The 25799-nt window shown below is 48.1% G+C and overlaps 6 protein-coding genes across 6 annotated transcripts; 4 read left to right on the top strand and 2 right to left on the bottom strand.

Moving 5' to 3' along the window:
- Nucleotides 1-1417: 1417 nt before the first annotated feature.
- H6S33_012237 (uncharacterized protein) lies at nt 1418-4931 on the top strand (the record flags this gene model as incomplete). The annotated part of the gene is made up of 5 exons (XM_044843626.1): nt 1418-1961; nt 2076-2150; nt 2212-2487; nt 2578-4688; nt 4743-4931. The coding sequence occupies 5 exons, from the start codon at nt 1418-1420 to the stop codon at nt 4929-4931; spliced, it is 3195 nt and encodes a 1064-aa protein (XP_044695905.1).
- Nucleotides 4932-5971: 1040 nt separating this feature from the next.
- On the bottom strand, nt 5972-6947 carry H6S33_012236 (uncharacterized protein; the record flags this gene model as incomplete). The annotated part of the gene is made up of 2 exons (XM_044843625.1): nt 5972-6177; nt 6245-6947. 2 exons carry the CDS (start codon nt 6945-6947, stop codon nt 5972-5974), a joined length of 909 nt encoding a protein of 302 aa, XP_044695904.1.
- Nucleotides 6948-12126: 5179 nt separating this feature from the next.
- Nucleotides 12127-12840, bottom strand: H6S33_012235 (uncharacterized protein; the record flags this gene model as incomplete). The annotated part of the gene is made up of 1 exon (XM_044843624.1): nt 12127-12840. One exon carries the CDS (start codon nt 12838-12840, stop codon nt 12127-12129), a length of 714 nt encoding a protein of 237 aa, XP_044695903.1.
- A 5959-nt stretch (nt 12841-18799) lies between these two features.
- On the top strand, nt 18800-19207 carry H6S33_012234 (uncharacterized protein; the record flags this gene model as incomplete). The annotated part of the gene is made up of 1 exon (XM_044843623.1): nt 18800-19207. The coding sequence occupies one exon, from the start codon at nt 18800-18802 to the stop codon at nt 19205-19207; it is 408 nt and encodes a 135-aa protein (XP_044695902.1).
- A 1237-nt stretch (nt 19208-20444) lies between these two features.
- Nucleotides 20445-21152, top strand: H6S33_012233 (uncharacterized protein; the record flags this gene model as incomplete). The annotated part of the gene is made up of 2 exons (XM_044843622.1): nt 20445-20802; nt 20872-21152. The coding sequence occupies 2 exons, from the start codon at nt 20445-20447 to the stop codon at nt 21150-21152; spliced, it is 639 nt and encodes a 212-aa protein (XP_044695901.1).
- A 1828-nt stretch (nt 21153-22980) lies between these two features.
- On the top strand, nt 22981-24843 carry H6S33_012232 (uncharacterized protein; the record flags this gene model as incomplete). Its single annotated transcript, XM_044843621.1, has 1 exon — nt 22981-24843. One exon carries the CDS (start codon nt 22981-22983, stop codon nt 24841-24843), a length of 1863 nt encoding a protein of 620 aa, XP_044695900.1.
- Between the last annotated feature and the right edge of the window lie 956 nt (nt 24844-25799).

The following is a 25799-nucleotide window of genomic DNA, read 5'->3' as shown; positions in this document are numbered from 1 at the left end:
TTGTTCTCAAATATTCTTAGTGTATTCTTACATCTGCTTACGAAATAAATATATCTTTACTTCATTGTGGTAGTAAGCTGTAAAGGAAAGATCGAATATAGTGTGTTACCACACGCGGATGCTACTATAGTTATTCTTAAAAACTACTTTGAAGCTCTGGGTCTACTGTGACGCGTCAGGGTCAAAATGAGCCGAGCGCGAGCATGACCTACTGTGAATACATTCTTGATTTTCGCTCTGCCATACCTCCATTTTATGGTCTATTTAGAGCTTTAGTGACATCAAGCTCTGGAAGCTGCTGGAAGACCTTTTGGCTTATTCTTTGCTATCGATTAGGGCCTATCTTGTCTACAGCACAATCACTTGTCACAATGCGCAGCACAATTAGTACTAGGGTTAGGGCTAGTGTGTACTTACCAAATCGCATGCAATCCCTACTAGTCCCACACGCACACTAATATCACCTCCTCCATTCCTCTTCTTCTAATGAACGTTCCTCTCTTCTACCGCCCCCAACATTCCAAGGAATTCTCTCGATATGCGCAGAATAATTTTTAAAGGTTCTTCTTTGTTCTCTTAGTTGAGCAGTCCTTGAGAAGTATTTACTTTGTGCGCCACGCAAGTAGCTTGATATGGCATCATGCGAGTATTCCGATTGGAGATTCTCTCATGCAAGATAATCTTCGCCGATCTTGATGGAGTCGCGATCGCCTAAGCTATGGACTATCCCTCCGTCTGGCAACAAATGCTGACCACCCAAAAAAAAGCAAGTTTTTGTGTGGCTTTACTAACAGATCCTCTTATCTCTCTTATCAAATAATAGATCTTCCCTAGAAATTTCGTTCCTCTATTATAGGGTGGTCCGTGAAATACGATAGACAGCTTTGCCAGCAGATTGCTCTCCACCAGATAATCGCCCCCGACGTTAAAGTGCGATATACAGGGCGGATACAGGGAAAGATCAGAATAACCCCTCGGGTAATATTAACCTGGGGCTCATCCCCAAGCTCACCAATGGTGGAGAGACACGATATGTGGGGAAGGTGAAAGACTCATGGCCTAGCCAGCTCCTGGTAGAGGGAGAATGAAGGAAATTTATACTCCAACTATCCCCACCAGATATCAACTAACGCACTCCCGGGGACAACGCAAATACCGAAACTCGAATATTGAGAAACCTTATAGCTGCCTACGCTATCCCTTTAACACCCAAAAGGAGAAGGCATTGAGTCACTTGGCAGGTTGATTAAGATCATAACTTACAGTGGGTTTTTCTTCGGCAACGAACCGACTACACATGATCTACCCAACAAATATTATTCTCGTGTTGAAGCATTAATACAACCCGGATATTGTCGCTGACACCGAACCCAGTTACCTGTTTTTCCCGCGGCGCAGCCCCCGCACCCGTTTCGAAATGGTGGAACCAATTTCGATGGCATTTGGGACGAGTATCGGACTTGCGGGGCTATACACAGCTTGCCTGGAAATAATGGATCAAGTCGGTTCAGCGAAAACGTTTGGCAAAGACTCGCAGAGGCTTCTTTCATTATTTCAAGCCGAGAGGTTCATTTTTGAGAGATGTGGTAGGCGGCTGAATATTGCCGGTGGGGGCCTTGACGAAGCTTCGGAGCAAGGCCGTTTGGTAAGGAATATTCTACAAAATATCCATACCCTATGGATCGATACGGACATCCTCTTGAAAAAATACGGCCTCGAGATCGCGAGTGATGCAACTGATGCAAACGTCACAAATACTGCAGCAAACAGTCAACAGAAAACATCACTTAAACGCAAATTTGGTTGGGCAGTGAAAGACAGGCGAATATCTGAGAGGTTTCTCGGAGATCTTGGTGGATTGGTTGACAAGTTAGAAAACATTACGTCGTCTGAGGACAGCGATGACTGCTGGAAGCGCGATTCGGACGAAAAGCTTAAAGAACTGAGAGCGTTCTTGGAAGGTACACATACATATATCTTGCAGCCCGCATTTCCGCTTCCTCCACCTATGGCAGCTTACTATATGCGTCATGCAACCGCAAACTGAAGAGTGAGTAAAGGCTAAAGGTTTACAGACGAGGCAAGAAAAGTAGAAGGGGACCGTAAGAGCTACCATGACCTATTAAAAGCTATACGAGCAGAAGTAGTGGGTACGTATTCCACATATCTATTCTGAATAATATTTAGAGCACCTTCTCTGACATCCCCAAGATCAAGAAAGAAAAATAAAGAAATTTTCGTCCTGGATTCGCGCCGTGTCGACAGATAGTGAATATGATGAAGCGGTTCGGGAGAGGCAGAACGGGACCTGCAAATGGATTCTCACCTACTCACAATTCCTCGACTGGTTCGGGCCACCGTATGGAATGGGCACCTCTCGCCTGCTATGGCTGTACGGCGGTCCCGGAATTGGAAAAACATTCCTGTCGGCAAGCATAATCGAGCATGTCAAACAGCGATCCTCACGCCCTACTGCCTTCTTCCTTTGTACGCATCGTGGCGGTGAAAAGGATCAGACCATTTCTATTCTTCGCTCTTGGATATCTCAGCTCTGTGCATAAAGCGAACAGGCCCTAGATGCGGCCAAGGAACTCAAGCCCTCCGTCGGTGATCCGGTGCTTACACTACTGTGGAGCATGCTTCGCGCGATTCTGGGTAGGGTGGACATCTGCCACCTCATTGTTGACGGGTTCGACGAGTGTGTCGACGGCGATCCCACATCTCAAACCCGTCAAGTTCAAGGAGTGAGGCAAGAGTTTATGAATAAGCTTTTGCATCATACATATCTCACGGGAGCAAAAATACTAATCGTCAGCCGAAAGATTAAAGAGGTCGAGAAGGCAATTAACAAGGCATGCGGTTGGTCGCCTCCATATGACGTTTCCAAATACCATATAGTCTCGAGTGATACCGAGAGTGATATCCAGCTGCTCTCCAGGACTATTGCAGATGACCTCCAGCTTGAGGATAGTGATGAAACGGATCGAGTGAGTCGTCAGTTATCATCCGGATGTCAAGGAATGTTCCTCCTGCTTCGGCTTCAGCGGGATGCTCTGCGACCGGGCATGATACGTGAGCATCTGGAAAAGACTGTGAGCCTTAATCCAATGCCCTCCGGAGTCGATGAAGCCTATTCAAGGAACTTGAAGGGGATACCAAGGTCTGAGCGCGCACGGGGCAAAGCCTTGTTGCGATGCATACTCTTTGCATTTCGTCCTTTGGGGGTGGAGGAACTACTTGACCTTTGTCAAATTACCGAAACGGATGAGATACAGCCTTGCACTATGCCTTCCACTTTGACCGACCCCTTTATAGAAACCAACATTCTCCGACCTTGCGGTGGACTTGTCGAGATAAGAGTCGATGATTACCGTTGCAAGATTGTCCAATTCATACATTTCAGCGTGAAAGAATTCCTGCTTGGATCGGGCGAGCACTTCGCGGTTGAAGACGACATAGTCCAATATTTCCTCTTTCCAGATGTTCGTTTGCAGCACGGGATTCTAGCCAAACAATGCTTATTGTACCAATTCCATTTGTGGGATGGAGCCAAGAAGGACAGACACTATGCCTCTCCATTTATTGACAAATATGAGACGCCTGGCCCGTGGTTAACACACTCCTTCAATTCCAGAAGGGGCGGGAGCCACGTCCTTCTGAGCGCTCAGAGAAACCTCTTTGTACCCGGTCCTATATTCGACACGTGGGCGATGAGAACATTAAATCCACTCAGAGTTGAAAACATAGCTTTACAATATTCCTCGAGCAAGAACTTCACGCCGTTCGAAGCTGCCGTCTACTTCCGCCAATATGCTATTTGCAGAGAGCTGCTGACGACCTGCCCCGAGATGCCACCCAATGCGCTTCACTTTGCCTCGTCTCTGCGTGGATACGGATCACTTGGACTTCTGAAGCTGGTTATGGAAACATGGAAAGACGTTAGTCCAGACATCATCACACCGTACGGTTTGACTCCGTTGATGGTGGCATCCGGTCTGGGTAATCTTCGATGCGTTCGGTACCTGCTTGGGCTCCCTGATGTCGATGTTAATAGGCAGGCAATATCGCCCGCGCGGTTCCGGTTCGTCTGTCAATCTGATCGATATGGCTTTGGTTATACGTCAAGAGGGCACCCGGTCATGGATGTGGGGGGCATGACAGCACTGAGCCTTTCAATCTTAAATGAAGAACATAATGTTGTTAAACTTCTACTTGAGAAGGGTGCAGACCTTGGTGCCCGCGTAAGAATGTCGTTCCCGCTACCCCATCTTAATATGCGCGCAGGCGAATCACTAGGTGGATGGGGATGTACTGGCAAATATGTTATCGAGGACCTAAGACCATTACATCTAGCGGTCGTGATTGATGAGATGAATAGAGGTAGTACGAAGATGACTGCCTTACTACTGGCCGCAGCACCTAGTCTTGATGTCAACTCCAAGGATAGCAATGGGCGAACACCACTCGATTATGTCTACCGTATCCGAAGCTCTGTTTATCAAGGTTCAAAGCAGATGCAATTGAGGGATCTTTTGCGTAGTCGGGGTGCGAGGCGTGCTATCGAGCCTGAGAAGAAAACGATGAACCCTGAACCCTCATCGAGTAGTCATGTATATTGTATTGATAGCAATGCCGCAGTACAAGCCACGGCGGTTCAAGCACTTTCGGCGGTTCCCCCCAAGATAGAAGTGAGTAGACTGGTCTCATTTTGTTAGGCGTCAAGGCTGAAACCCATGCTCTAGGATAATATCGACCCCCCCGTTAGGCGGTCAATGGATGAGTCAAGGAGGTCTTGTGCAGAGATAAAGAGGCAAGGTGCGCAGATATCTTCCGTCGAGAAGGTAAGCACAAAAGAGGCCACTCAAAGCACGTTGCTGGACCCAACGCTGATGAATCCACCCCAATCCCAAGGAGGTCCGCCACAAAGATGACACGATATCCGGCCAAGAGTTGATCCAGAAATCAGTACGATATGCCGCTTCAGATTTGCGGATATATTGTCTGTCGATATCTGCTCTTGTGTTGGCTAGCGTTTTATTCATGTACCTTTACTTTTATCCCACAGTGTAACTCTCGAGATATCCTCCTAATGCGAACACAATATACAGATTGATAACCGGTACTACTTCGTCATGTGCGTATGAAGTCTGTACTTGAACTGTCGCCATATATAGCAAATCTGCATGCAGACTCCCCAAGAATACATGTATAACGGAACTCTATATATACCCGGACTACAGGTAGTCCACAATTATCACTCACTCACGAAGCCCGCCTATGCGGAACGTTTCCCCAGTGCACTTGGTTCCACCGGAGGTTCCCGGGCCAGAGTGGACCGCGTTCTAACTAAGTGAACTAGACTTGAGACCCTCCTATTGTCTCAGGATGTAGAGGGCAAAAACAATCCGCCGATGCTGAGAGTATACCCCTACTTCATCCCCATTCAATACCCAAAACAATCATTGTGGTAAGCTTATACAGTGTGATAATTAAATACTCTCATTGGCTATGACCGGCAATGGCATGTTGTCGTAACGAAAGAGTACGGTTTTTAGCTGACTTTGGAATACTTCCTCCCTCGTCTCTAGTGACCGTAACATATGTTGTCGCTTCACATTTCAATATTTAGTACAGTATATTATTGGCGGCTCTCTGAGTACAATGTCCTCTCATCTTGGGTCACGTCACTTTGTAGGTAAATCCAATTTATTATAGAAAAATACAGTCCACGGGGTAAGCCTGCTGGGGAAATCGTTTCACTAGCTCGGAAACCTTTAGTCCTGGATAGACGAACTCGCTGGATCCGGATAAACTAGAACAACAAGAGTATAGCATCTGAGTCTACCTAGTACAGAATCGACTATAACCATGATAAAAAATCAGAAGTAAACATCAAGATGTTTTCCCGCCCTCCCACAGGCAGAAAACATCCTACAGCATAGTCTTTCGTCCTTTTTTCCTACTCACCATCCTACTTTCCCCACCACGTTTCCAGAAACTCGCTGACACCCGTCAACTTCAGGTCTGTCAGCTTGTTCAACGTCGGCTGTACATTGCCCTTGCCCCGCGCCAGACACAGACGGTACTCCCAATAAAACCTCCCCATCTGGGTGGTCTCCTCGGCGATCCTCCTCTCCAGGAGGGGGATGTCTTGATACACGACCTTGTACTTTTTCCCTAGGTTTCCAGCAGTACAGCATCAGTCAATGACCACTCCAAGATTTAAAACCAATGTTTGGCATACCTGTGATCCTCTCCATCTCTCGAATCAACTCATTAAAACAAGTCACCGCGCCCACCACCGTACTCACCTCTACCTGCCACACCTCATCCCTCCCCACCACGTCCGCCACAACTCTCGCGACATCCTCCACCTCCGTCACCGCGAACCTCTCCTCCCCCGTTCCCGGTACCTCGATTGTATCCAACGTCGGATCAAAGATCCACGGCGTATATTGAAGTCCCTTGAAAGCCTTCTCCCGCGCTCCCGGCTTAGGGCTCCCATACGCCATATAGTTCAGAAACACCCCGCTCTCAAGTGCCGTGTACTGCATACCTGAGGCCTTGACAGCCTCCCAAGAGGGCGCCTTGATGTCGGTGTACAGAGTGAGGTCGTAGTTCAGGTCCGGGTGGATGCTCCACTCGGAGGGTGCGAAGCGCTTCACCCCGGCGGCCGCTGCAGCTTGGATCAGCAGTATCTGGGCCGGGCCGGAGGAGAGGGACGAGAGGGTGGATATGACGGTATGGACACCGGCGAGGGCTTCAGTGAGGGAGGAGAGGGAGGTGTAGTCCACGGTGCGGACTGTGATGTTGGGGTTTGTGTGTTTTGGAGGGGTGGGGGAGCGGGAGAGAACGGTGATTCTGTGGGCGGATGGATGGGCACTGAGGTGGTTGAGCAGGAGTTTCCCAAGGGAGCCACTGGCACCTGCGAGAGCTATATGGACCATTGTGATGAGGGTGTTGCTAATGTTCTGGTTTGAGATGTTTGGGGCTGATTTGCATGATTTATGGACTCGGAATGAGCAGTTGAATATCGATAGAACTCTCAGAGCGGTGAGATGTTCCTACTCTGGACCTGATCCTTCTGCCAATGGGGCCTTATATGTCGAATCACAGCGCATCCCATACCGACAGTCGATCATGCCAGTGCACCGCGGAGTTGTTGAAAGACAGTCGACAATTCGTCAGATAGCTGAACTGGCCGGCGTTCCGAAACAGATTTAGGCCTTACATCGCTGCAGCGGCAATCCGGCAGTTAATAGTAAGCAACTATTACAGCCCTTATCGAGTTTGTCAAGGCTAACTATTCGAATATTAACCCTAGCCCTGACCGGGCTTGGCGGTAATCAGTTCGCCCGGCGGGCAAATAGAGCGACCGGCGGGCATTGGCAGCGGAGTTAACCAAACGCCGCACCTAGGGAAGTTGTTTCAACACGCTCTGAGCGTTACAAGGATAATATTGGCATGGAACTCAATTTTGTGACGGTGCTTAATTCAGCCTTCCTGGGTTGCCAATGCGGGCAGGTACACACTTACAGCTGGTCTTAAAAAAGAAGAAGCGGTGAGAACTCGTAGTGCAGCGCACACATCTCACCTTGCCGTGGTTGGTGCTGTGCGGACAATTAATTGTGTAGTTACGAGCAATGTGCGGGCTGGGTGGGTTCTCCACGGGTGAGATCTCGATATTCGTGTTCGCAGGATTAGCAAGACGTGCCTGTTTATCTGATGTTACATGATGAATATCCATTTTCAATCGCAGACACGTTCCAAACAAACGGTTACAGCGGGGGAGCTAAAGTAAATAAATGCAGTCAGCACATACTTGTGTAGTATTGCAGCGTTTCCTATCCCATGGACCGTAATGTGACGATTTTGCACTAAATTTCGTGCAAAAATTATGTCATGACAACGCTGTGGTCAACTAAAAGCTATCTACCCCTCTTCACCCCTAGTCTGTAATAATCATAATGACATTTAGATTACAAGCAATGACATCACTTTTTTATTCGAATTTTTTAGAATTTTTTTGACTATAAAAACCTTGGGTATAGTTGTATGATTCCTGGAATTTTATCAGACAGCGATACACAGATACTACTAGAGTGATTTTAGTAATACTCAGCCAATTCCTATCCAATCCCCACGATTTAGGGCTTATTTTGATCCCTACTATCACCTCCTTCTATCTGCACCCTCAAAACTTACTCTCTAAGCCTAACCAATTCACAATCTCAATTCTTCCAAGCCCCTCATATATACCTACTACATCTGACAAACATACATATATCTTGGTATCAATGGGTGACAGAGTATTGCGGCCTAGGCCAAAGCCACTATCATATGTGGTAGATTCAGATCAGGAAGCCTCAGGCCCATCAGAAGTCCATAAGGCTGTCAATAAACCCCAAAAGCCAACAATCCGCTCGATCACGAAATATCACTCGGTGCCGAGGCTGGAGGAGAATCCTTCTCCACTGCAGGACAGACTACCTGCAGTCCCAGAATTCACTCCAATGAAAGAATACTATCCTGTTCACGCTGCCTACAATCGATTACCCCCTTCTCTCAATGGGTTGGCAGTTACCCCCATTTTAATATTCAAATTGTTCTTCCCAGATGCGCTATTTGATACTCTGGCTACCAACACCAATTCATATGCGAGATCCAAGAGGGAGGACCCACCAGCTCCTGGAAGGACCTGGGTAGATATATCTGCCAAAGAGCTATGGGTATGGATTGGTATCTGTATATATATGGGAATATTTAAGTCACCTGCTTTGGAGGATTATTGGAAGCATGACGGGCTTCATCCACTCCACCCTATCACCAAATACATGAGCCTGACTAGGTTTGAGCAAATCAAGCGCTATCTACATGTATCCCCAGTCAATATCCCAACCCATACAACAGATGGACGCCACCTCTGGCATGGAAAAATTGATATTTTGCTTGATCAACTGCGCAAATCTTCTCAGGCCTACCGGGTACCCAGTACAAATATCAGCATTGATGAGGCTATGATCAGATGTACTGGTCGCTCATTGGATACCTATAAGATGCCCAGCAAGCCAATAGAACATGGCTTTAAGTTTCATTGTCTCGCAGATCATGGGTATATATGGGATTTCCATCCCAACTCTAATCAGGCTGGGCCTGATCCCGTACCTGCCATTGAGAGATTGACACCAACTGGAGAAGTGGTATACTTTCTTGCAAGCAAGCTACTAAAAAGGAAAACATGGCATATATACTTTGACAATTATTATACGAGTCTCCCATTGTTGGGGATGTTGAGGGAGCGGTTGGATGTGGGTGCATGTGGTACAGCTAGGCCCAGTTCAAAGGATTTCCCCCAAATTCTTGCAATACCGAAGAAAGATGTAGGGAAGGTTCCTTACCACTTTAGTGCAGGAATGGTAATTAGAGGGGTAGGGGTTTTACTATGGTTTGATAATGCCCCGGTAACAATGATGACTACAATACATTATCTGAAGGGGGAGCAAGCGGCTGTGATGAAAATGAGGAAACGACCCAGAGGGAAAAGTACTAATAATAAACAAGCACTAGCAGAACTTGGAGACAACCAAGAGAAAGAGCTAGAGATCCCCGCACCTTTCAATGAATACAACCACCATATGGGTGGGGTAGATATTGCTAATCAATATAGGACGTACTATGATACCCAGTTGACAACATTCCGGACATGGTTCCCAATTTTCTTTTGGATTCTAGACACAATGCTCATCAACGGATTCCATATACTGTCAACCATTGCATCTATTGAGCACAAGCAGTTCCGCCTACAAGTAGCTTGGGATCTCATTCTGAAAGGGTCACGAGTGGGGGAGGTTGAAGGAGGAAATATTGGGAAGCGCAAGTCAACAACCACAACTCTTGCTGAAACAAGCTCCAAAAAACTCAAGTATGTGACAAATTCAACTATGCTACCTCCTTCTAGAGGCGATGGAGAGCATCTACCCGAGCCCTTTCAAGGTCATGATGAGTGTTGGTTGTGTAGATATAAATTGAAGGAGGCAGCGAAGACTGGGACTAGCCCAGGGGGGAGGGGACATAAAAGTCAATGGCGTTGCCCAACATGTGAGGTATCACTCTGTATGGTAGCTAGCCGCAATTGTTTCACTGAATTTCATAAAATGTAATTATTCTATTCCTCGAATATTATTTATCAAGGGCTGGGGGGGTAATAGCGGGTTCGATTTTTTGCACTAAATTTGGTGCAAAACTCGCTCCGGTCCATGGGATAGGAATCATAGGATAGACATGCAAGTGGGCAACTTGCCCATTAATTATATGACGTGTGTTTATCGACGTGGATTTCCACATAAGATCCAGACGGTTACATAGAAAACCAGCCAAACCTCAATCTTGGCGACCGAGTGATAGGCCATGACGGGGTGTTCCGCGGCCAAGGCAAGGCCAGGAGTTGCACACCATCACGGATCAGCATGCATGCCATGTGAATGTGAATACCCATGTCCACCTCGTTATATACATGTGTACATGTATGGATATAGATACTCCCAAGTATGTATGTAATAGACTTCATGGCCTATTCCTTGGCTGTCCTCCCCCCGACGGGAGCCCGGATCTGATACGAAGTCGAGTAGAATAATTAAGCATGTAACATCAATTACCGTGTATGCATCTATCTATAAGCCACCTCGAGATCTAGATAATCCCACTGCCGAAGATATGTACAATACATGTGTGTATATAACTCACGTACTAACTATTTGCACGTGCGCACTATACTCGACCCTGCACCGTACTCTCTCCCTTACCCGCGGGAGGCTGGAGCCAGATAGCCTACTCCCGAAGATCTCCCTGCGCATCGCTAGTATGTACAGTGTGGTGGCTTCGGTAAGACAGAGTTATGTATTTATTGGTTGCCGCGTCGACACCGTCTCGGCCGTTACTGCAAAGCGACCACGCGCAACCCCGGGCGGGAGTACAAATCCCGGCACGCAGAACCAAGTGTGCATGTATATATATGATTTCCAGAATCTCGGGCCTGGGTCAGCGGGATGTTCAGTGGGCGCGAGGTTATTCGGCAAAGGGGTATAGTCTGATCTCGCCCATTGGGCTGGATCGATGGGCATAGTACTAGTACCGTGATCTTGCTATTTACAGAGCTGGCCGCATATTGCGCACCACGAGTCGCCCGGTTTCTTCCTACCTCTATGTCAGCGCTTCTATCGAGGGCGACGCTTGCTCTCGTACAGAGATGATATTCAGCGCCTTGTAAGTAAGAAAGAAGAAAGAAAAAAAAAAAGAAAAGTAATGAGGGGAAGAAGCCATAGATCATCCATTCGAAAGAACAAAAACAAGACAGCGACACAGGAGACGAAGACAGGGCAACAAGCCATCTTTACCGGCTGAGCAGCAAAGGAGCAGCTGCGCAGTCAATGTCTATTACAACAAGTCCATGCGGCCGTCGGAACTTCTCATGAAAGAGCCCACAAGCCCTTGCGGTTGCAAAGAAACAGGATCCGTGTCTTTACTCTCGAGAAAACCGACAACGACCACAGTTGGCAATCCACAACGAAGCTGCAAGGCCACACAGCTGCATTACATATCCTCGCAACTGACCTTGCAGTTATATCCGTCCACTATATATGAATCATCAAGAATCTCCTAGAACCCTAGCCTTGCCCCTGTGCATACCGTTCGATGTATCATCATGGTTTATCACTCGGTCAATTCATGGATTATCACTCGATCAGTTTCTCCAAGGGTGTTCTTTTCGATCAAGCCCGGGATTCGTGTCTTGGCATTTAACACTTTTAGTTAGTATTTTTGAAAGAACAGATCCATAAACTCGATACGTGTAATTTCATCGGGGTTGAAGATCTGATCATAAATCGTGGTAACCACGGTGTAAATGATAACAAGTGACACGGAGAATGGAAAGGCGATATATAAAGAAATCTCAATTTGGTTTTAAACAACAACAGTTGATGAGGAGAATTACCCATACATACACAAATCCCTCAAATCTGACAAAAAGTATACAACTTTAGCGCCATGGGATGCACGCGTGCAAAAGCAAATCTGACCAAAACGTTATGAGCCTATTCGAACAAGTACTAACTCCGAACTTGACGTTCAACAGCCCTCCACTAGTTCAGCGTAATTGTAGGGTCGGTCGGGATATAGTTCCCCGTATGCCAGGTCTACTTCGGCAAGCCAATATGCCAAGATTGCAACGGAAAGATGCGTCTCCTCCTCAGTAAGTGAATTGGAACCAAAAATGCGCTCGAGTCCTTCAACACGGCGAACCACTTGAAGCTCCCTCCCCAAGTTGTTCCATGCCGCTACCAGGAGTAGGTGCGCGGCCCTGATGCTCATGAAGTCGATTGACTCGATGGGAGGGTCCCCCTCAACCCCGGTAACGGGAACCAAAATATCCATCCCTCCGTATCCCAGGATAATCATTCGGTCCTTTATTACTTGACCCTTGTCCTGGTCGGAATGCACCGCAATTCTTAGCCTCACTATCTCCCGGTATTGTGCCTCTTCCAAGCGTGAACATCTGATGTTATGATTGACAGCGAAGTCTCTGACTTGGCCAATGGTAATGAACCATTGCTCCACACGCCTCCTAACGCGGTAATGGTATCTGGAACTAGGCGGCGTTTCTTCCCACAGCACTCTCATAGTCTGGAGGTGATTTTCCTGAAAGCTGTAGGGATCAACCCCGGTGAAGTCTGAAGCGATTAAGGTGTGCAAGGATAACTTTGCATTCATAAGAGTTGATGAGGTTTCCCCGAAGCTGTAGTCGTCGGCATCAAGGCTTGTTCCGGGAGGTGGTCCGGTCATGGCGATATCGTTATGTTCCATCCTCGTTCAATGGGGAATGATGTTGTTGGTTTATGACGCTCCAGCAGCTTCCGAGATGCCCGTTAAGTAGCGCGTAAAGCCTTTGTCCATCATTGAATTTTCAACATACGTTGCAATTTTAGATTTGATACCTTTCCCTCTATACGCATACTATTATGGTTCCTTGTATAGGTGTTATAAGCAATATGAGTCTGGCCTAAAATCATCGCGCCGCGATTCATGCATGACTACATGTACATGTATTCGTGGTCTTTGTATATATCAGGGTGAATCCGCTGCTAGATCTATCAATCGAGGAGTTACTAAGAATACTTATCTTCAAGAGAAGGCCACAATTTTGTTCCCTGACAGGTTCACATCGTCTGCGTTGCTACGTATACGTTGACCACTTGCGCTTTACATAACAAGGCTGATGAGAATATATACTAGCTAGCTTAGTAGGCTAATAAGTAGAGGTTCGATCCATGACGTACTCTTTTACTCTTTTTCTCTGAGCGAAATGTGCTTTCTTCCCCTTAAAGCACATTTACTGATGCATTTACTGATTCGTTTCCTGATGCATTTACCGATACATTTCCATACCTCCTAGAGGAATTTACAAGCTTGAAACTACCGATGTCGTCACGTCAAACAAATGCAATAACGAGTCCGGGTATCAGTCCAGCAAAGACCCTATGCTCAATAATAAGGACATCTACTCCTAGTCGCTGGTACCATCGACTCAATTTTCCCTATCCTACTGATAGATTATCCTCTCAATGCATGACTAATTTTACCACCGAGCCTTTAACTTGTAGGCTTCGTGCAAGTGGAGTTATGGCGCTAAGCACATCTAGTCCTTGAGTGGAGTTAACTGACTGCTCATGTGCGCAATTTGCATTTATACCGACCTCTACATTACCAGAAACGCTGTCCCAATCAAAGCCACGGTTCAGGGAAGGCGGTCTCTCCGTTGCACCAGTATCTACAGCGGTTTCTACTTTTTTCTGTCTGTCAGGGGATCAATCTCTCTAATGATCTAGCACTTGTATCGGTATAAAATGCGTCAAGTGGACCTCGAATTCCCCTGGTACTGGGACGAACTGTAATATCTATGTCCCGAAGGCCAAAATATCAACTATAAGGCTCTTGAATAGGTGAAGAATGTGACCCGAATCAACCGGGGAGAGTTGTAACCCAGCAGGGCTAATCGACAGTCCAAACCCCACAATCCCTAGACTATGAGTATGTCAGTTTGCACGAGCCTGAAAAGGCACTGGCGGCAATCTTGAAATCACTGCTCTGCTTATGTACCTACAGCCAACGTTAACTTAATTCCAGGCTCTTTCCCGCTTGAGTCCCTAACCCAGGAAACGCCGAGAGTGTTGCCCTAATACAAGATAAAGCCTCGTCAGTATAATTTGTAAAATTGTCAGCAGAAAGGCATAAACATCAATGCCTGATACTACAGAATAAAAGTAAAGCAGAGTTTCCCGTGACTCTGTCGTAGAAGCACAATTCTAGCCTGAAAGCGGTAGAATTTATAGTACCTTTACTTTCTTTTTCACCCACACGTACGTGTATCATAATCGATCTGGATCAGCCTCATAGCTCAGTAGCATGGAATCGGGAACCAACCTAGACCCTATCCCTAGCTATAGCCTTGTGATTTCCAGCGATACATCTCTGTCGCCACAGTCTATACATGTGGTATACATTTGGGTCAGCTAGAGTGTAAGAATATATAAGTACATACCCGATAGTCACCACCAAATTATATAAGGGACCGTTTGGGAGCCGAGATTATAGGAAGATCCGTTTTGTTTAGCCCTCCGGTAGTTTGGCCGGAGAGGGGGGGGGGGGGGGAGGGAACGGAGAAATTCGAAAACGGAGTTTTAAGCGTGATGTACTGTTTGGGAGACTGTGGTATTGATGGTGTTCTTACACAACGAGACTAGGATGATGGCGAAAGATTGTGATAAGAAAAAGTAAGTCCGAGTTACCTTTTAAAACCTCCGTTTTCATGGAGTTAACGTTGTTTTCTGGACCCGCAAAATGTGTTGCCAAACACAACTAGTTTTCTCAGAACGGAGCTTTCACCAGAACGGAGTTTCAAGTCCCATAATTCCGTTTTGGACGGCTGCCAAAGGGGCCCTAAACAAGTAATTGTCGACTATTAGCACCCCAGCCGCTAACTGCCTGCTCCATCCATACGGCGTTGGCCTAGCTCCGTGGAGAAGTTCTCTTATACATATCCACGGCGCTTAACATCATATCACCTCAAATAGACACCCCGAATGCAAAACCGAAGCAGCCTTTCTTCCTATCCTCGAGTTTCCGTATCCCGAGAAAATGAAGTTCAACTCTGAACTCTCTTTGGTGGGTGGTGAGTATCCACTATTGCCTATATTTCACAAGTACAATAAACCACCGGAGCTGTGCTAACGGAGTCCGAATAGCACGATAAATCTTAGTTTTGGCCATGCAAATGGCGTCAAGAATCCTCCTTGCACTGTTTTTAATCGTCAACATATCCGCCACCCCCATCCCCCAGGTTCCAGAGCAATCTGCTATACTGGTTGGCTGGCAGTCCGAACCACGCGGCCGTGGCAAGTTTAGTATCATCACTACATTTGGCGTAACCTTGGGTCTTTGTGTATGGACTGCTATTCACCCTAAGGTACTCCGGGGGCCAGCAGATTCGTGAAGTTTATGAAGAAGGTCGAATGGACCCTCAAAGCACTTTTAATCCCGGATGAGGTGGTTTCGGCCGCCTAGACAGAATGGGAACAAACCAGACGACTCCATCGAGCGCTGGTTTATCAGGCCTATATTTCGAGCTAAGAAGGAGATGTGAGGGCAGCTACGGCAAGAGCACTTGACCCAAGGTTGTTAAGGGCACCACACTTGAATAGTGTATCGCGCATACCCGAGATAGTAGAGTGTGCGGTCAGCTTAACTGAAGAGGCCATAGATCCGCGGAAACCTGCACCAATTGATACTACAGTCAAACACGAGAAGACAGATCCACGAAAGCTAAAGACCGCCGAAGCAGTGATAGAGCTACTGACTCCTGGTAGGCTGAAGATATGGTGGGACGGTAATGTCTGGAAGCCTGTCCACCATTGCCTAAAGACCCGTGGCTGGCGAGTAGATGAGAACGCTTTCGGAAAAGTTTGCTTCTTTGTGATTCAGAGAGGGTTATTCCGACCCTGTGGAGAGAACATCAGCGTGGAACAATTCTTTGCGGAGTTTCGACGAGATCCTGAAGAACTGCGATCGAAGGTCGAACGTCAAGGCATCCTTGAAAAAGGAAAGCCCGATATGATTGCAAAGCTCGTTGGGTGTGGATAGGTTGGCTGACTTGTGCTGCAGTTACTTTGGTGACGGATATAGACCTTACCAACGGCTCTTCTTGAATTACACGTACTGATCCATATACTCATTGCGGCCATGGTTTATGGCTTTTGGTGGAATAAGTAGCTCGACATTGCCGAGCCGATTATTCTCAATATCCAGTACAGTGACGACGGCGATGAGCTCTGGTATCGGAGGCCATCAGCACTGCAGAGGCCTGGTCTTCTTGGGTTGGTCGAACAATGGTGGTTATTGCCTCCTCAAGCCAGGCCAGAGAGCTTTATCCATGATGATAAAAGAGTGTTTTTGAGGATCCCACATCCGGAACCTCGACGCCCAGCGGTTTCCCCAGGTAAATCTACGCTTTCTCGCGCCCCTAAAGTACCGGCACAGCATTCTTAATTTGCCTGCTCTCTTCACCTTTGGGCGCAAGAGGACATGTGTAGACGCCGCGACCAACAAAGATGAGGAACACCCGTCATGTAACGCCACCGCCATAGTATCCTCCGTCCCACCCACTCCCCTCCGGACGAGAACTGTCATATATCCATGGTCAGTGGTACAGCCTAATCTGCATGAAGGTCAAGGTATCTGGGAGAAACCTTGGGAAAATTTATCGATCATGCGTCCGGTTGTCTATTCTACTTCCTCTATACCGGACTCGTTCGACTAGCGTCATGAATTATCACTCGCGAACCGCCGCTTATAAATCATCGCCTGGCGGTTGGATGAAAATGCGAGTAGGTAAATTCGACATCTCCTAAATTACTCCATCCATACAAATCAGGCGGGGATTAGCATGCTAATTGCAATTTGCCTGCAGTCGCTTATAGAACTAGCTCGCCGTCTTCAGTTGATGGGATAACTCCCGAACACATGGATGTTACCTGCCAATCATCTATCTTGTCATTTTCAAAAAAGAGGGTTAAACCAGAGACTCTATAGATAGCTTGTAGACCTGGAAGAGCACTCATCTTGAAGTCCTATCGGGAGCATTTACCGAGTGCAAGGCAAGAAAAGCCTGAACGTATACCTTCGGCTGCGAGAGCCAAACAATCCGACATAGTGCTCGAAGTATCCACCAAGGGTGTTGAACTTGTCAAAGCCCCCTTTTGGATAAACGAAGGCTCACTTCCCACGAACTGGAATGTGGGGTCAAGTTTCTCAGGCCGGTATATTCGGGCGGGCATTGGGGGATATCCTTCAAAAGCTGTAGACGTTCCGGAAAGAGACGCGAGATCCACCCAAAGGGAACGGAGTCCTAGTTGAACAGGCAGAATCGTTCATGGTAATGGTTGGTGTGGGGTTTGAAGTCCCCAGCTTGAGCTGAAGATTCAAAAATCAACCGGTACCTAGCTTCCCTCTTACAGCACACAAACAGCTGGTGGTCTGAAGGAAGCGAACCTTTCGTTTAGGAGTGCAACACGCATGCAGGTGTTCGTGAGCATGAGATGTGTTGGCGAGACGAAGGAGGGGTCTCCCCGTATCCTGAGCTTGACGTATCGAGAGTCGACAGGTGAGAGCCAGAGGACATGAAGTAGATTGATGCTGTGGTTGATGACGCAGCCGGCTATAAGTGTCCTCTCAAAAATCAAGCTTAATCCAATAATCGCAGGGATGAGAAGAACGCTTAGAAACACCTCCATTCCATCCCTTCGGCTAGCTGTCAACAATGTATTGTGTACGTACATGTACGTACATGTAGCTAGGATATATGTAGGTACTTGTAGATAGGTGCATGTAAATCTATCGACGTATATGGTGTGAATGCCACTTGAAAGATCGAGTCGAGTGAGCGTCTACATCTCTATATAGCTGCCAGCTTCCAGCGACATTCGGCATCTAATAGTACTTTAACCTGATCCCAGATTTTTAATGCTTGTCCCAATATATTATTGATTACTGCTGCCCCAGACATATCCTCAAAGGATTCGCGTGACCAGATTTGAGAATCACTATATACCATGTACACTCGTGCTCACGAGAAGTCATCATCATGCTCTCGATCTCAATGTTCGGCTGTGTAACCAGAATTACACTCTCTAGTACTCTAGGACGTCCAACTCCGCGTGCGAATCTCATTGGGTCTTCTTTTGATAACAGTACTTGGCGAGACTTGCATGATCATGAGCATGTGTGTGGTTGGTTGGGGCATCTCGAAGAGAGCACAAGCCCCACATGCCATCTCTGGTAATCGACAATCGGGTCAGGGAATAATTCTCGGAAGTATGCATGTTAGCTTAGTTCCTAAATTCACCGGTACATGCTGTTGACATATATCCTGTCATGAACCGCCGATAAGCGATTAGTCTCTATAAGGGACACCAGAGCACATTCGTTGGTAGCATCCTGCTCAGAGTAAGGTTTTGAGTACAAACGATTTGATTGCTAAAAGCTCAGGGTATACCTACTCATGACTCACACAGGATAGAACAGTCGTATGATCATCGCAAGGAAGGTGAACCCATGAGCGTATATGTATCTCTGAAACCCTCTTCCTCCTTCAACCTACCAACTCTACCCTCACCTTCAGATTGACTATCGACGCGAATATTCACCTAGAAACACAGCAAGAGGAAGTACCTCGAACGCTCAAGCAAAAATGACCAGTTCGCCGGTAGTGTCCACCAAGGAGGATTCGCCCACAGCGATATTCCTCTCTCGCGCCTCGATGGAAATGAATTCATTAGAAGCTATCCTTCGAAACGTCAAAGTCGCGATGGGGGACCTTGAAGCAGCCGAAAAGAGAATCTTGGGGTTGCGGGACCTCCGGAGGATCGAGGAAGCAAATGCCCGTCTTGCCAAACAGGAGCTGACAGATCTTCAGCACCTGGTCAAGAAGATAGCTCCAGCCATCGGGAAGCTAAAGGACTTGGAAGCCACTTACATTTCTTCCGAAACGCACCCAGCCGATCCTGAGAAGGTGGAGGTGCAAAACCTCTTTGGCGTGGTCGCAGCAGCGGATGAGGGGTACCAGAAGGTTGTGACTTTCTTGTCACGCTACCTTTGACTGAGGACTTGCGGTTTGAATCTGAGCTACGGTACCGAATATCTTCTTAGATTATGTTGACTGGTAGTTCTAGTTTGATCAACTATTTCTTTCTGTATGCAAGGGAGATGGATCATGAAAGAAGCCTAACTAGTTGGCACACCTCCCATATGTGGGGGATATTGTTCCATGTCATATCGACGCATAGAACAGCCTCTAGGAGATCTGTCAACTTCTCCCGCTCTTGAAATTCCATCCTTACCCCTTTATTTGATTTGATTCTCCTTTCGATCTATTTCCTTGGAATTCCTCTTATCCCGAAAGCCCGGAAAGACTGTGCACACACCCATTCGGTGCAGCGGGCTGTTTGCGATTTCTTCTTTCCATCGTACGTTCATTTGCTATCGGCATTTTCTTGTAGTCCCCCGGATATCTGCAGAAACTTCGTATTCCCATCGCTTTCATAATTCACGTTTTAAACTATCAGGTTCTAGTTCTAGCACAAATATTCCCTTTGTTCCACCTGTATATATATTCACCTTCATCCTGGGTGTAGCTTTGAATAAATCCAGCCAAATCGTTAGCCTATCGCAAAATCTGCTTCTTCTTCGGTAAGATTATACATCAAGGTCATCCAAACGCCGACAATTGGTACAAAAAATTACCTCCCCGCCGACCGGAAACACTACCCCGGCTTCGATCAAGATTGTATCGTCTACGTTGAATCTTCGATTCGCCATGATTGATTATATTTCCTCCCGGAGCCGCTATAATTTTGAGATTAGTTGTAATTAATCGAGAGCTCTCTGATTGATATCGGAGAAGCTGCTGTCGGAGCTCGGAGAGCTGTTGTTGGGACTCAATGTGCATAAAGAATTAAGACCCCACCAGACTCCGACATGAAAATCCCGCGGCAAAAGTTACAAAGTATACATACACGTGTCGCTAGATCAACACCAAGGGCGGGTCGAAGAGTAAGTACGTCTATCGATAGTACGCGAACGCTCCAAGGCAGGTCGAAAGAAATTCCAAATTCACAATTAACCGCAGATATATACGAGGTCTGTGTTTTGAATGGGTCTCAAAATGTGGCTCCACGAGATTTTCGAACCTTGGAGGCCATCCAGTGCTCGTGGTGCAGGGCTATAAATTGGTTTTTTTCGTACGTCTGCTTTTCCATCTCTCCACACATCAACATCATTACAAATCAACCTATTATTATCAAACATCTAGCTCTCATAACCTTATAATTCTCAACATGCTATCACTCAACAACCTTCGATTCCTTCTTTCTTTCACCTTGTTTCTTCTTTACTTGATGTTCATGACCAACTCTCATTCGGTATATGCGTATGCCGCTGATCGAACAATCGACTACGAGGAGTGGACCAACCCGACCTTCATTGAGGAGCGGTTTTCTGCCGCGACCATTCAGTATTCGAAAGGGTTTGAGGTGATTGAAAAACCAGAAGGAAAACGGGTGGATGTTTTAGAGGAGAACTTACCTCTAGTGCCAACCATCTACATTTTCATCTCCAGGTATCCAGGCCTTGCCAATACAGCCTTTTACAAAAGCTCAATCATATCTATCGAGAAATTTGCGAAAAAAGTGAAAGGTGCGATTTCATCTTCTCCTAACAGCAATGTTTTCAATTCTAACTGTACTCGTCCCTGCGAAACGTAAGGCCGTATCATCAAACTACGGAGACGATTACTTCCCCCGCACGCGCCTAAAGTGGATATTGTCTATATCTACAGCGCAACAGGTAACCTAAATCACCAACCACTTGTCCAGTCCGTTCACCACCAACCGAAGTTTGGATCTGTAAAGGCCTGGTTTAAAGCCGCAAGGAATCATGGGAAGGTATACCTGGGACGAAAAAAGGAACAATCGAAGAGAATGGCAGTCGTGGCGGTCACAATCGGCGACAGGTTAATAAGGGCGTTTATCAACGTTGATAATTGATCTATCGTCGCTACAAACCCACTCTAAATCTTGGCATTGGTATTCAATTTGTTGGTGGTTCCTTTTGGCTGAAGTCGGAGATTTGTAAAGAGTTTTTAGAGATTTTAATGAGGGATACATGTACTTACTTGAATGTACTTGAAATTTGTGTCGAATCCACTTCTTGAAATTTACCTCGAATAGAATATTGCGTGAAGCTTATGTAGGCATGACATGTACACTTGTGCAGTGATTGAACTAAAGTGCGTACGTGAATCTAATTAAAGAGTCAAAGCAGCATAAACCCTAAGAGTCTCTTCTTCATCGATGTAGATATCAAGATACTCGTAACTCAGTCGGGACAATACATATATACATGTACATGTACATGTACCTCCTAGCTTCAACGCACGATAGCGGTATCGGATGCTAAGACGAGTGATATTTTGTGATGCAGGCTCACCTAGACAGGGCATGTCGTCGTTACACAAGCCGTGCCAAGACTCGGCCGCAGGGGATGCCTTGGGTTCAGATGCTATATATCCCGCGCCGCCCACGATGAAACCCGGTCAGCCCCGCCCGCAAGAGGAAGGAGCGCGAAGAAGGGCCGACAGAGAAGGAGAGCAGCCAGACAAGGAGAGCAGCCAGCGAAGAAGAACTCGAGAAGACGGACCCCAGGAGAAGAGGAAGAAGAGGAGAAGAAGAAGAAGAAGCACAGACTATTCTTGGCCTGTCAACCTCGTCAACACCATGGCCACCGGCACTGAGCATGAACGCAGCACAGACGGGCTTATATTACAGCTACCCGCACCGTTCCAGCTGAGATACATCTCCTCTAGATCTTCTCGTGCCTTATATTACTGGGTTGGCACCCCCTTAGGCATTTAGCGGAAGGTGAGTCGCTTGTTTCCCATGTGCAAATCACTGGCCGGGATGGTCTGACCGGCAGCAGGTACATGCGAGCAGCAGCAGTCTGCAGATATATACAACCCCACTTATTGTGTTCACCATTCACCCCCCCCCCTCCCCCCCGGGCCTACTACCATGCTCGACTGTGCTGGGTGGGAAGGCGGACATCCTAGAGCAGCACCTACTGTCTGATGCTCCCCAGGGTCGATCGAGGATATGCTTATCGACCGGGTTCGGCTCCCAGCGGATGTCGAGTCTGCCCTCCGCCCGCTGTTACCTAATGGCAAGATATATGCAAACGCTGGCCTATGCGCTGGAGGAGCCCATCGCCTCCGTGTCTCTTGACTATGGTTACATGAGTCTGGTCAAATGTGGTTTGTGCTGGCCGGGCGACCAGCCGGTAAGGCGTTTCTCGGGAGATGCTGAAGAATCCGAGTTGTCAGTTCTCCAGCTCGAGCCCCGGTTCTCCAGGTCTCCCTGCATATGCACATCCATCCCTTGGACGACGGGGAAAGGGACAGGCCCAAACGATGCCCACGGGGTCCGAATGTCTCCACGGTCTGGAAATAGCAGCGGATAATGTCCGGAAACAAAGATGCAAAGAAACATCTTAAACCACCACCGGGAATAACACGTGGTGGGAATAATTCCTCACCTCACGAGCAAAGGGTTGCGAAACCTCTGCAGCGGTCATTGACCCATGGCGGGAAATGGTTTTCAATTCTCGTCAACCAAGCTTTCACCGGGCAGAGTCTCACGACATGATATATAGCTCTGCACAGAGGCCCCGAAAGCTTCTGTCCAGCAAGCACAGCATCTGCACTCTCTGGAGCTCGGCCTCCCTCACATTCCTTTGAACTTTCCTTCTGTCCCGACGCCGGCCGTCACTTACACTCATTTTATCACCCCCCCCCCCCCCAAACCGCCCTAGTTACCCACAATGCGCCTCCCCCTCGCCTCTTTCCTCCTCCTCCTCCTACTCCCCCTCACCACCGCCTTCCCCACCACCCTCGTCCGCCGCGTCGACGGCCCCGACCCTGATCCCGTCCTCCGCCAGAAGCTCTCCACCCCTCCAGATGGCTCCCTCTTCTGGCACGGCCGCACCGCCGCCGGCGAAGGCCTCGAAAAGCCCGCCGACGCCTACGCCACCGCCAACGGCCTCGAAACCATCGGGCAGCTCAAGTCCAAGAACGACGTCAAGGACGGCGCCCCACCAGGAAAAGACCCCGGCCTCCCCTGGTGGGACAACGCGTCGAAGCAGTACGCGCTCGAGGCCTCCGGGCGCGTGCATGTGCTGTCGGGGCAGATGGGCGACCCCAAGACGGAGAGCCCCGACGTCATCCAGCAGCGGCTGGAGAACACGATATACCACAAGACGGAGCTGCCGACGCTGACGGACCCGGACAAGGAGAAGAAGGTGACCGAGATCATCAAGGTGAACCCGGACACGCAGGCGAAGGCGAGGGTCTGGAAGGAGGGTGATCCGCCACAGGGCGCGGGAGGGAGCACTGTCCCGAGGCCGGAGAGCCCGCTGTCCCCCGGCGGGACCAGCCAGAGGGGGAGGGCGCAGAATAAGAGCCCGCCGCCGTCGCCGGGAGGTGGTAGCAATCCGAGGGGCCCGAGCAGGAGCAGAAGCCCCTCGCCATCGTCGGGCAGAGGCACAGGTGCAGGCGGGAATGCGGCTGGATCGGGTGCCGGGTCCGGGTCCGGGTCCGGGACTGCAGGTTCGGGCAATAAGACGCCGCCAAGCTCTGGGTCCAGGTCGGGGTCCAGAGGTGCCACTGCTGGATCGGGAACCAAGACGCCACCCCAAGGCGGCAATACGGCTTCGAGGGGAGCCGCCGGCGGAAAGAGCGCGGCCAAGAACCCCACCGGCCGCAAGGTGAAACCCAGCACGGGCAGAAGCCCGCTGAAAGCAGCCCCGAAGAAGACCACCAGCACACGGAAGGGGGCGAGCACAAAGGCCTCACCGAAGAAGACACAGGCAAAGGCTGCAAAGAAGGTTAACAAGAGCATAAACAAGAAGGCATCCGCAAAGGTGAAGACACCGGCATCAGCGCCCAACCGGAAGAAGGCCGGCAGCAAGACAACAGCAAAAACAGCTGGAAAAGCCTCTGCAACAAAGACGAAGACCGGCAGTGTCAAGAAGCCTACTGTGAAGAGGCCTTCTGCCGCAGCAAAGAAAAACGTCACGTCCAAAAAGCAATCCCAGGCTACGAAGAAGAAGACCACAGCTACTAAGAGGCCTGGAGCTGTCAAAAAAGCTGCTTCTGCTACGAAAAAGGCGTCGAGCAAGAAGCCGACTACCAACGCGGAAAAGAAGACTGCAGTCAAGAAGCCAACTACAGCTAGAAAGACTCCCTCCAAGGGGCCCACAACTCGCGCAAAGAAGACAACCGCAGCAAAGAAGACCACCGCAGCAAAGAAGACCACCGCAGCAAAGAAGACCACCGCAGCAAAGAAGACCACCGCAGCAAAGAAGACCACCGCAGCAAAGAAGACGACTGCAGCGAAGAAAACCACAGCGGCGAAGACCACGACGGCGAAGAAGACCACTGCGGCGAAGAAGACCACTGCAGCGAAGAAGACCACTGCAGCCAAGAAAACCCCCACAAGGACACCCAACACCGCCGGAAAGAAGTCTACTACAGCTGCCAAGACACCCGCGGCGAAAAAGTCTACCGCGACTACGAAGACACCAGCCGCGACAGCTGCGAAGAAGGCGGCTGTAGTTCAGAAACCACTTAAGGCCGTGAAGACAGCTCCTGTTGTCCAGAAAACGAAGAAGACCGGCAAGGCTTAGTAGGCGCTCTGGGGTCGGGATGATAATGTATTGTACCAGTTTTTAGATTAATTTTGTTTATGAGGAAAACATTACAATGGAGTCGTGATTACAAGGATATGAGGGCCAGTTATATGAGACTATTGCTTTTAGATGGACTTATCCAACAGTGCACTTGAGCTACAGTATGGTTAATGAATTAAACAAAAAAAAAAAAAAAAAAAAAAAAAAGAGCTAAGTATGGTGAGCACGACGAAATTGTTGTAATGATAAGATAAGATCGCCGTAAGGGGCTGTAATTGTAGCTCTTTCTCTGGGGAGGCGAGATTGGGCCAGTTACGTCTGGGCTATTATGCGGTAGGACATCAGAACAATGAAATGTTCACAGCCTGGCAATCCCTCTCCTTCATATGAGAGCACTCGATCATCAATCATCACTCGATGGTGTCACTCGCAGCCTAACTAATTATGGCTAGAGCTAAGCGACACCTCCGCCCGGTGATGCTGCCCGTTACTCTATTACAGAGGCTCAGGATTTTAGTGAGTGTCTATCAATTACTTGATAAGAAGATAATGTAATCTGTGAGCAAAAGCCACACATCCTTGGTACCCACCTTAGGCTCGGCGGCTGAACGACGGTGTTAGTTCAGACTATGTGATCTGGCGGACTGGTAGATCTAGAGCGGGCTCTTAATTATTGCACGATATTATCCTCTATTTATATCTAGGGCCTGTGGTTTGCTACTCCGGTTCGCAGGTGACACATCTGGTTTTTAGCAGGCATTCTATGAAGATGTTTTACGCCGGTCTGGTGATGTTTCTGGCTCACCAGACGGATGTGGCAGCAGTATAATGACCAATTTTCTATCCACTCACATTTTCTGGTAAAGATCCTGTAGAACTGAAGTTGTTTGCGCCATGGCAAATATCTGAAGGGAAGACTCATACTGTCTTTATAAGAAGCCCATGGCCGTTCT

Source organism: Morchella sextelata (genome assembly GCF_020137385.1).
Source record: "Morchella sextelata strain SCLS chromosome Unknown scls_7, whole genome shotgun sequence".
Lineage (NCBI taxonomy): Eukaryota > Fungi > Ascomycota > Pezizomycetes > Pezizales > Morchellaceae > Morchella > Morchella sextelata.
The sequence above is the reverse complement of the archived record's forward strand: the minus strand, read 5'-3'. Positions and strand labels throughout refer to the sequence as shown.